The sequence below is a fragment of the Gymnodraco acuticeps genome, unplaced genomic scaffold (assembly GCF_902827175.1).
Source record: "Gymnodraco acuticeps unplaced genomic scaffold, fGymAcu1.1, whole genome shotgun sequence".
Classification (NCBI taxonomy): domain Eukaryota; kingdom Metazoa; phylum Chordata; class Actinopteri; order Perciformes; family Bathydraconidae; genus Gymnodraco; species Gymnodraco acuticeps.
In genome coordinates, this window is record NW_022991538.1 from 95,432 (window position 1) to 107,396 (window position 11,965).

Genomic DNA, 11,965 nt, shown 5'->3' on the forward strand with positions numbered 1-11,965 from the left:
TATTTTCAAATAATGACAATTGATTTGGAATCACAGAAAGGGGAAGAATAACAATGTAATGCTGTGAATTTATAGTTTATACAAATGCAAAAATGCATGCATTTAATTTCACCCTCAAATCACATTAATTTCTTAACATTAAAGTGAGATTACCAAGTGATACTCAAGCATTGTATTTGCTTTTAGGTATTAATCGGGCAGATAATTCACTGAGTCATACAACACTATCCAGTCCACCCCCTATCAGTGCAAAATCCATGTGACTGCCACACATCCACACCAGGCCAAGAGGACAGTATAAATGAGTTGCTTACTGCCATCTGGTGGAGTGAGGTGTTGTACACAGTCCTTTATTTTAATATAGTGATAATGTACTGAGCATTTTAATTATTGAAAGCAAGACATTACCCCAGAATAATCTGGCAGTAACATTAGGCCTTAATTCAACCTGCCTCCCCTCTGGTAAGCAAGCACTACACAACACTTTACTCCAGAACAGTAAACTCAGAGACTCTGATGAACAGTTACATCTGTCATACACTTGTATAACCCTGTGTACCAAAACATTGATCCTATTATAGATTATGTCTTTTAATCCATTGGTTTGTTTATATGTCAATATTGTCTGCCACCGTCAATACAAATCCTTTACGTTCCATTCAGCATATATAGACATATGATCATCCATGTCAAACCATTTTTTATAGTTTTCAACTCTCAGAACACTTATAGATTTTTTTGTTTTGTTTTAATTACGTTCATTCGTGTTTTTTTACTTGTTTGTTTTTTTAATATCTTTGCACATCCCTCTTTTTTGTTGTCCTTGATCCTAGCCGTCACATATTTCTGTGCAAACTGAGAACAATGCAAACGATTCAAATTCTTTGTATGTTTACACATACTTGGCCAATGAAGGTGATTATGATACATCCAAAAAAAATAACCATTTAATCCACAAATTGATATGAAATTCACATTAAACATCAAGCTAAAAATTATTATATGCATTACTGACTTTGGTGAAAGTTAAAACTTACTCATGACTAGCTGTTTGTACCATCTTCTGGATATTGCAGTTGTCAACTTTGAATGAGAAATAAAAGGAAAACAAATGATTACACTTAAGGTTTATTCATTGCTGAAATATAATCAACTACTGACTTATCAGTAAATAATGTGATAGAAATCTACTAAAACTATATTTTTTCTTAAGAAAAAAAAGAAAAGCAAGGCTTGACAGGGGTATGAACATTTCATGTGAATAAAGTGACATGATTTACTTAAAATGTACATTTTTAGCCGAAAAAACAAAACAAGTTGTGACAGTAATAATATGATTGAAACTCAGCAAAAAGTAAAAGGGGTTAAGTATAAGGTTTGCATGAAGACTGATTGGGTTACACACATAAATACATGGAATATTACATTTGTTTCTAATATAATAGGTCCTTGTCTTTTACACACCGTGAAGTACAGTAGAAATAATCACTGCTAAAAAGAGCATACAAATAACATGAGATAAACATGTGTTACAGTCCACTTGTTTTACCTGTTTTCAATCTCTTGGTATAAAAGCTAGGAATATCTCAAATAAATGAAGTAAAGTGTACATACTAAGCAAGGCTTTTTGAAAGATTCTTCATTTTGGCAGGAGAGGGATCCTTGAAATGCTAATTACCAGCAACTTTGACAATTTAACTATTTGTGATTCAATCACTGGGGAATATAGAGTAACCTTCAAATCAAGTTTTACACTACAAACTCCTGGGATATACTGAATAAACCATCACATACTGTAGGAGTGATTTCACAACCTCAGCTAAAAACTTGACCAGAGAACAAACATGCACTGACAAACTATCAACAAAAGGTCTTTGTCCTCATGTCCCTACTCCTAATAAATGCACTTTACATTTAAAAAAAATCTTCTAAGTGAACAACAACAAAACAAAGTACACAGTAGAGACGTTTATCATACAGCAAGAGGTGAAGCAGGGAGTCTGGTTATGGGAAAGAGATACATTAGCAGGTCATTTCACCTAAACTTGTCTAGTTACTGCACAGTGTCAGCCAAGCACAGTGTCAATGCACTTAATGGGTTAATGAATCTATGGAAACAGTCACATCTTTGAAAACCTCTTCCAATATAACCTGGAAGAATTTCTGGTGATATTTTATAGGATGCTCTACAGTAGTTGTTAACACACGCATTCTAATATTAAGCAGAATAGATGTCAACAGAGACATGAGGATAACTCTTAAAAAGGCAGCTTTTGCCTTTTCAAGTCCCTTTTTTTCCCCCTTCCCATTTAAGAACTGAAATCTCTCTCTGGTTTGCCTCTTTTCAGATACCAGGATGCTCAGTATCTGTATGGTCCCTGTATGAATGGCATCTCCTCCTGACCCTCTCGGGTCTCCTTCTCTCCTGCTCTTTTTGATAACTTCAGCCTGCTGGCGTCTCCTCGTTGCAGTCCTTTTGCCCTGCGGCGGCAGGACACCTTGTGCCTGTAGAGCAGTGTAGCATTCCAGAAGCGAGTGGAGCAGCGTCGGCAAGAAAAAGTCCCTTTGGCACGATGGACGGCCCGATGAATGAAGGCTGCCAAAGGCCTGGGAGACTGCTTCCCACATACACGGCACCTTAGTCGCTCTTGAGTGGTAGAGGCTCTTTGTGGGTGTTTAACTGCCATGTGGACTAGCAGTCCCGCTTTACGGGAAAACACAGAATTGGGGCATATAGGACAGCCAAAACGTTTAACTGGGACTTTGAGAGACGAGAGGATCTGCACCTTCATTCCCCCGGTGTTGACAAGCTTATAGCCACTACCACCTGATCCCTCGCCTCGTCTAATCGTCAAGCGAAGAGAGCCTTGTTTTTTATTCGACTGCCCTCTTATTGTACAACTTATCTTTCTCTTCTTTTTGCTTTCATCGAATCTGACTAAATCTTGGGATTCCAATTTATTTTCCCTCCAATCTCTCCGGTCAGACCTTTTTCTTTTCTTCTTTTGTCGTCTCATTTCATAATTTGACAACTGGATGCTGCAGTCAAGGTTTTGCTGGGACTGGGAACCTGACTGAGGATGAAGATGATGGTGGGGGGAGATATGATGATGATGATGCAGATGATGATGTTCAGTGGAGGGCAGATCGGTGAGGGGCTGGAATGGGGCTGTGGTGTGGAGCGTACGGCTACGGGATCCAGCTGGATATATGTGCTCTCCTTTTACCCCGGCTGGGGAATGCGGGTGCTGAGGGGCCATGATTGTAGAGTTTGGAGGCAGAGGCTGTGAGTAAGAGGGAGCACCAGAGGCTGAGGATTGGGCTGCAGCATCATAGAAGAGGGGAGAGTAACCAGATGGTGGTTGCTGGGGTGGCTGTTGATGGCTATGAGTGACGACACTAAGACCCTGCCCTCCATGGCCTTCAGAGGAAGGAGCCATCTGTAGCAGGGTATTGGTAGCAGCCTCACTCTCTGATGTTGACTGATTAACATCACTCACACCTCTGTTGTCTACAGACCCACTGCTGCCTTCTTGTGAGTTAGGTGCTTCAGAGCGGGTTATCCCATGCTGTGACTGCCTATGTCGGGTGAGGCTGTTAGCGTAAGCAAATGCTTTCCCACATACTTCACAGCAGAATAACTTTTCACCCCCACCTTCATGAACCGTCTGGTGATGAGCAGTCAAATGGAAGTGGTGGCGGAAAGACTTCCAACATATAGCACAGGTGTAGAGTCGAGGCGGAGGTTGGCTCTGTGGATGCGGTGGAGGCTGTGTCTGGGGGTTGGTGTCTTGAGGTTTGACGTCTTGAGGGTAGGAGTAATAGGTGGAGGTGCTTGGAGCTTGGTTCTGGCTCCTGTCTTGGGCAACGCTACATTGAGGGTTTGGGTTAAAGCTGTTGAGGTTCTCCGCAGCTGGTGTTGTGGGTACCTCTTCCAGCTCTCCCTTCTTATGGAGTTTGCTGTGCCTCCTGAGGCTCTGGGAGTAACCAAACTCTTTCCCACAGATGCTGCATTTGTAATTTTTTGCCCCAGAGTGGACTGTTTGATGCTTGCTGAGGTGAAAAGCCTCTCTAAAATACTTTCCACAAACAGTGCAGTGATGGGGCTTTTCTCCAGTATGGATGCGGTCATGCCTGCGCAGGGTCTCGCGACGTGCAAAACCCTTGCCACAAACACTGCAGAGGTGGGTGGGTGGGAGGCCACTGGGCCCCATTCTTGGGGTGTATTGCCTACGTTTGGGGGGTTGTCCAGGAGCTGCAGGATCTTTTTTAGCTCTCGGTTTGCGTGGACGTTTTGGTTTGGCGGCAAGATTCTGTTGGTTGCTGCTCATGGCATCCTGGCTCCCACCACCTCTGAAATTCTTATCCAAACCAGATGTAGATGAAGGTGAGCCAAGAGGTCCTAAACCAAGACCACCTAGAAGACCTCCTATGATGTCTCCCCTATCGTCCCCTCTATTTCCACTGTTACTAGCTGCCGTTATTGCGGAGATTGCATTATTGACAGAGCTAGTGACATCATCCTCTGAGTCATCCAGTAGAGAAGAAAGGGGCAGGTGGGGCTGTTGCTGCTGTTGGTGGTGCTGGTTGTGGCTCTGTGAGTGTGGATGCAGTGTTGGAGCCAATGGTGCCTTTCTCAGAGCTGGGCCCGCCATCCCACTTCCACAGGGGGAGGCACCAGAGTAGCATGGAGATGGATTCCCCTGAGAACGATGGTCATCATGGTAGCCTGTGTAACGATTCCGAGAGTAGTCAGTGGGGTATTTAGCATCTGTTCTGTCCCTGTCATTTGAATTCCCTCCCCTTGCAGACTGAAAAAGACCATCACATCCTAAACCTGATTTTGGTTCTCCTTCCCCCACAATGATTACACCATCGTCTTCCTCAGTTTTCCCATAAATAACACCTCTATTGCTGTGATAAGTTCCCACTCCTCCATTACCCCCTCCCCCGACTCTGTCCTCACCCTCAGTTTCTGTCTTGCTCCCCCTTTGTTTGGGTCCCCTACCTGGCTTGCCGCAGGTGCCTGAGGCAGCATGGTTCAGTAGAGAGGTGCTCTCACGGAAGGCACGACCACAGGCGGGACATCGGAAAGGCTTTTCCTCATGTATCTTCTCATGGCGTGTCAATGATTCTCTACGATTAAAAGCCCGAGAGCAGGTGGAGCAGCCATATGGGCGCGTTGAAGAGTGTAAAACTCCATGTTGCAGGAGGTGCCCTTTTTTCTTAAAGCCTTTGCCACAGTCAGGACAGTTAAATATTTTGTCTGGGCTAGGACAAGAAATTGTTGGGGTTTGCGGGGTTTGCGGGGTTTGCGGGGTTTGGGGGGTTTCTTGGGTAGAATGGGGAAGGCTTGGGTCAGCCTGTGGTTTAATATGAATGGGGTTTGGGCCAGTAGAGGAAGCATTGCTAGTACCTGCTGTAGTTGGCTCATGCATGCGCAAATGTCTGCGAAGGCTTGAAAGGTGAGGAAAGCTTTTGCAACACTCTCCACAGCTATAAACAGGCTCTACATCAGACTCTGAGTTGTTGGGTTGCATTGAGCTCAGATCAGATTTAGAAAGGTGAGAATTATTAGTAACCAGTACTGAGGCAGCAGTGGAAGAGGGAGCAGAGGAGGAGGAGGAAGAAACTACTGATGAGGATGAAGATGATGAGGCTAGAAGGGATGATGGGTCTCCACCCATACTTGACATACCAACCCCACTACCAATTAAAGCCGGGGGCTGACCATGACTGCTAGTGGTGAGATTACCACTGTGGCTGACATGGCCATGACCACTGCTGCTATTACTAGCACTATCAGATTTTCTCTGCGGCAAATAGCCGGCCATAGCTTTCTTTCTCCTACTGCTACTGCCACCACTACTACTACTACTTCCACCTCCACTACTTTCACCTTTACCGTCATCTTTAGATAAGGATAAATGAAGGGGCAAGGGGAGAGGCAAACCTGCTTCCTGCTGCATCAGAGAGGCTAACTGATTTGATGAGAGAACAGGGATGCCCTGGAAGTCGAAGCCACTCAGTGATGAAGAATGAGAGCCTGGGTGGAGTGGGTGGTGAGGATGGGAATGAGAGTGAGGATGAGAAAGAGTGTGAGGTGGAAGCTGTTGCTGCTGAGGGGGCTGATGTGGAGCCTGCTGTGGCTGGGAAGTGGAGTGGCCATGTGAGTGAGAAGAATGCAAAGCAGGAGGCGGAGCAAGACTAGGGTCCCCGCCTGTATGACTCAAACTAAGCCCCAAGTGGTTATGCGTTCCCTGTTGAACAAGAAATTGCTCTAAACTAGCATTAGAAGGCACCCCAGAAAGGAAATACTGATTAGCAGCTAACATGCAACTAAACTGTTGGTGAAGGCTTCGTGCATCAGACTGGGCCCCAACCAACTGGTGTCCCAAAGAGCTGACTGTACTGCTGCTAGAAGGGTTATTAGAGGTGGCCACAGATGTTGAAGGGGAAGGAGAGGAAGAGGAAGGACCAGATGATGCTTGGGGGACAGAGAGGCCGGGATGCAAAGGAGGAGGGGGTGGAGGTGCTGATGTTATTAATCCTCCTAAACCCCCAGCACTCCCACTACTGCTACTTGCCCCAGCAAAGTGCTCGAAACGGCCTACACCTGGATGTAACTGCTCCTGTGCTAGTGCTGCCTCAGACGGGTGGAAAGAGCGCAGGAACTGTGGGTAGCCTGACGAATGGCTTGAGCTGCTGCTGCTCATCTTGCTTGACTTTGAACGAGAGCTCTGAGATGAGGAAGGCTGTTGTTGTAAAGGTGGGGGAGGAGGGGCACTCATCTTGGCAAAAATGGAGGCAGAATCAGAAAAGGCGTTACCTCTTGACCCCTGCAGGGGTCCCAAGCCAAGTCCAGACAGAAGAGCTCCAGAAGATTCAGCCTGTTGTTGCTGCTGCTGCTGGAGTTGATGCTGGTGAAGTTGCACTTGCTGTTGATGCTGTAGTTGTCGATCTAAACCAAGGCCTTTAAACTGGTGGGCCTGGTGCCCACTTAACATCTCTATAATGTCCAGATTGTACTTTCCAAATTGGAACATTTCCCACTCACTGGCACATGGGGGTGCAGGCGCCAAACCTCCAGCGCTAGGAGCGAAAAAACAATGATCCCACCAGTGACTGGTGAAAGATAAACTTTAGCGTGAGGTTATTCTACTTTATTTCCCAGAACTACTTGAATGTCTTAAATACCAAGTTCGTCCCTCCAGATAGTTAACTTCTGGTGCTCCCTGTTGATAATCCAATGCCCACACTCTTTTTCCAAAATGAGTGGGGTGGCCGGGAAGATGAGTTTATGATTAAAGGGTAAAAGTGTCTTTAAGACAAGTAGATGAGTTCCATCTAATTAAAAAAAATGCTAAAAATGTGATTTTTATTGAGAAGCAGAAGAAATGACTTCTTGTTTCCTTTGAGAGTAACTGCGTTGACATTATCCTTCATCTAAGCAAGGCTCCTCATCCTTGTTCAGCCAAGATGTTCCTACAGCTGGAAGAAATTCACAAAGGGATGAAAGTCATAGAGGGGAACAGGACTGTACTTATATCTATAACAAGGTGCACCATCCAATAAGGTAAATCTAAATAGAAAGAAACCTAAGTCTGCACGTCAACATTACAAAACATTCAAATGTATCATTAGGTGACATTATGACTTGTATTTATCCAGTACAGTCCACAAGGTTTCATTTGACCTTCATACACACTATACATGATACCACAACATTATTTTATGTTACATAAAGTTTCAAAGGTTCATAGCTGCCCTGCTACTGTTCTGTTTTTGAAGGGTGAAGACAGCAAAACTCAACAATTTAGGGTATCTCTCTACAGATGTTTCTACTTTTCCAGACTATTCAATATGTTAAGAAATATATAAATTTAAAGTTACCTTTATTATTCTTACTGTCTATGCATATAGTTGTTTATAATAGTAGGCCTGCGCCATATAGGTTAGTGGAAAAAAGCTACTTTAGAAGTATCCCCCAATTATACTCACACTTACATATCCCTTTAATGCTTATATGTTGAAGCACTTCTGTCATGTACAGTATCTCACACTGTAATCTGTACAGTAAATGTGGCTATCGGCATGTACCAAGTGTTTATTGAGTAAAGAGAGGTGTAGCAATGTTTCATGAAAAAACACATTGCATAGCAGATGCCGTTCTTTTGTAAAATGAAGGCGCTTGTACATAACTGATTATTTATGTTTTACCCACACTTACGTTTTTTCTGGTCCACATTTTGTAATAACAGACAATTAAATGTAAACCCCATACTAACCATAATGTAAATGATTGACTTTTTTAATTTTTGTTTTTGTTTACTTATTATTAAACTGTGACAAAGGCCAACAAAGATTTAGCTCAGTCTCAGTATTTTCTAATTATAGTATTTTCTTACTAAAGGAATAGCGCTCAATAGCCTGAGTGGTCATTACAAAGCATCTGTTCTGTGTAATACCTTAAAGGGTGACTGGCCTGTTAAGATTGCATCAATTTCTAATGCAAATGGTCCAAATTATATTTCATTCTGTATAATGATTCATTTGTATGTACATGTCTAGGCCACTTAATTATACTAAACATATTGTTTCATTGAATTTCTTATCTCTATGTGCAATGACATCAACATTAAATTATAAATATAATTTAACCAAACATATTTAAGATGTTTACATTTCAATTGAATTAATCCACTTTAGATACACGTCTTATTAGACAACAAAACTGAAAAGAAAATCTAACTGTGGCATTATGCATTTGTCTTTACCGGCATAACAGTACGTTTGGGTTTGTATTAAAATGTACCATTACTACTCTACTTGTGAACAGGCTGAAAGTAGTCTGGCTACATTTAAACCACTCACTGAATCGTGTTGCTCACCTCGTTATATCTTACCGTTTCCTCTAATCGATGCGATGAACCTGGTGGGGGGCAAGCGCTCCCCTGGTAGATGAGGGAGGTAATCTATCGCATGTTTGGCTGCCTCTCATTTTAATGTAAATCACCAATCCTGTGAAGAAAGGCAGAAATGCTTCAAATGAACATCACTGTAACACACCGCTGCACTATGTAAACATTTGCTGAGTCTTACAGGCGCAAGACATAACGGATGCACTTTGAGGAGGCATCCTGTAATAGTATTGGCTAACATTTCGAAGAAAAAAATAAGGAAAACATTGGACGCGCTTGCATGCAAAACTTCACGGTTCTCCAGCAACATATTGTACAATGGCTCGGCGTGTTTAGCCATTTGCAGCCACACGCAATCTAGAAAACCACCCAGCCGCTGCAGCTAACGTTAGCCATCTTTCCACACCGCACCATTAAAAGCATGCAGACTACCGTTGTCATTTCGATGCTAACGTTAGCTTATACATATGCGTAACCTATATTCGGCAAATGTTTACCTACGCATCCAGAGCACAGTTGCAGATGGTTGAGGCCTGTCACGCCTTCTTCTAACCGACTAGCTATCACCTGCTACCATTTCTGCGTGCTGTTTTCCAGGCTTTAGCGAGAGCCATTTTCACTGATGCTGAGCTGAGTCAACACTTACACGGTTCCCAGAAGAAACCAACGCCATAGGATACCGCAGCCGCCGTCTATTCACTTCATTACCACCGGTCTGCGTCGACAGGGAGCTTCAGATAAAAAAATTCGACGGTCGAGACAATTTTGGATGGTCGGTGGTAATATTTTTGGGTAAAAGTGAGTGACGTGTGCTCCCTTAACATCGGTCCTTTCCGGCCCTTGTAATATTTCCGGGTAGCACCAGCGGGGCTCACGGGCGGCTGCACCGTCGGTTACAAAAAAAAGCGACTCCTCTTCCACAAATGCTACAAATACATCAGTGTCCATTTCCACTGCTACAACACTGTTTCCAAATGTATCCAAAGTCAACAAGTCCCATCTGGAGGTTTAGGACTTTCCCCCCTGTTTGCATAACGGCTGTTGTTTATATAGGCCTATTATAGACGAGAATATTACACTTGGCTATAATTAATAAATACATAGCATTAGGTGAAAAGAAAGTAGCATTTGGTGTAACACATAATTATGTTTCCTTGGTTTAGTTATTTATTACCCATATAATAATGGTTAAACGGAGGCAAAAGCCTTTTGGCTACTTTGAATTGTACAATATTTAGTACAACATTTAGAGGTGCAATGTAACCATTCATGCCCATGGGCTATACTAAAGCACTACATAAGGACTCTTTTGTAAGGACATCTTCTGCACGGAGTACTTTAACCTCAATACTTAACATTTTTCTGAATACTTTTGCTCATTGCAGGACTTTTGGTATTATTACTTTTACTTAAGTAAAGGATCTGAATACTTCCTCGACTATTGTCTTAATTAGTACATTAAACTTATAAACACAGCACTTTTTTCAGGAAATAAATAATGAAAACAACCTACACAGTCTGGCCTACAATTGTAAAAGTATAAATCATTACATCATGATAAACAAAAATTAAAAGATAAATCATAAAAACAACAACAAATACTAATAAACACATATGTTGGTTTTGAACACTTTATGTTATGACTTTGGTCCTCTTAAATAAATAATTATAGGAGTCCTGATCGTGTGATTGTATACATTTATACATTTGTGTCATTCATTTTTTACCATCGTCTTATATATTACTTATTTAAAATGTTTTATTATTTAAGGTTGTTCCATACCCTAAGTGACATTTTGTAGTTTCCCTAAATGTAAATATCTACAAAACTCTTTGGAGCATAAACCAAATGTATTTCATAGGGTTTTAAATTATTTAAAAATGTTCTTCTCAAACATTAAGTCTATTGTAACGAGTATTTTCTCCATCCACTGCCTAACTTGACAGAAAATCCCCACTCTTTGCCATCTTCATTGCTCTTGATTTTGTTAGAGTTGCTTCCATCCTTTTTCTCACCACTGAATAATTTCAGCGGTCCTCGCTGATATTTATGGTTGTCATCAAGCCGAATACTAATGGTGTGCACAGAGCATGTGGATCTTTTTACTCAGGACCATTTACGGCCCTAAAGCCTTGACTAACACATACATTTGCATTTGGAATATTCATTTGTTTTTAATAGAACATCTTAAGTCTTCCTCAGAACCAGTCATTTACATAAACTGAGCTTATTTCGTGAACAGTGACCTAGAAAATATGTATTATTATGAAAGATACCAGGTGATGGACAGTGGGGTTTATCTTTTGAGCTATGACATTTTGAGTGAGGGCTTCATTTTGTCTCAGAGCAGAGAGGTGCACTGAACCTCCTGGTGGTGAAATGTGCAAATTACAATGGCTGTAATGCATCAGTGGCAGCCAGTGCCTAAATCAAACACAATATATTTTGTGCCCTTTGTTTACCTCCTGTACACATTATTTCTGTATCAGAGCAATGCCATTGTCTGCTCCTTTATTTAAGCCTTCATGAATTTCAGTGCAATAAAAGTATTCACAGGAGGTTTTAAATATGAGCTCCACAGCCCTCCCATCACTCTGCGGATCCAGCAGGTACAGTATGATATAACTCTGCCATCAGATGGTCTCGAGTTGAGAAATATATGAAGACATATTTCGCCTTTTCATTTCATTTAATAGCACCATTGTCCTCTCCCACCGGCACTGTATAGCCTTAATGTGGCTTATACAATATCTGAGACCATGGTGATGTGGGATTTTATCGCCACTCTCTGTGTCCACTAACGTACTGAAGCCAAGAGGACTTTTTGTCAGTATAGAGCTACTGTGTCTTCGACCCATTATAAAACATGTATTCATCTTGTGATTATTATGAATCTCAATTTCCCAGTATATTTCCTCTGAGCATTCCACTCATTGAATGGTGTGGTGTGGTGTGCAAATGTCAAGTAAGATGGAGTTTTGTGCAGAAACAGCTTTATCCTAACTATAACTTGCTTTTATATGAGGATTCAAATAATACCACC

The 11,965-nt window shown here is 42.1% G+C and overlaps 1 protein-coding gene across 5 annotated transcripts; it reads right to left on the reverse strand.

Moving 5' to 3' along the window:
* Positions 1-59: 59 nt before the first annotated feature.
* si:dkeyp-69b9.6 (zinc finger protein 628) lies at positions 60-9,889 on the reverse strand. Of its 5 annotated transcripts, XM_034197183.1 has the most exons (4): positions 9,568-9,879; positions 8,907-9,021; positions 6,830-7,491; positions 60-4,729 (listed from the first exon to the last, which is right to left on the reverse strand). In XM_034197183.1, exons 3-4 carry the CDS (start codon positions 7,044-7,046, stop codon positions 2,361-2,363), a joined length of 2,586 nt encoding a protein of 861 aa, XP_034053074.1. In that variant the 5' UTR covers positions 7,047-7,491; positions 8,907-9,021; positions 9,568-9,879; the 3' UTR covers positions 60-2,360. The 5 variants fall into 5 exon arrangements, with proteins under 5 accessions (XP_034053074.1, XP_034053071.1, XP_034053070.1 ...); XM_034197180.1 differs by having other exon boundaries at positions 60-7,491; positions 8,892-9,021; positions 9,568-9,889; XM_034197179.1 differs by having other exon boundaries at positions 60-7,491; positions 9,419-9,889.
* Between the last annotated feature and the right edge of the window lie 2,076 nt (positions 9,890-11,965).

What these genes read in the sequence shown, in the direction of transcription:
- si:dkeyp-69b9.6 (XM_034197180.1), bottom strand. Translation starts at nt 7,046, where the DNA reads ATGTTCCAATTTGGAAAGTACAATCTGGACATTATAGAGATGTTAAGT.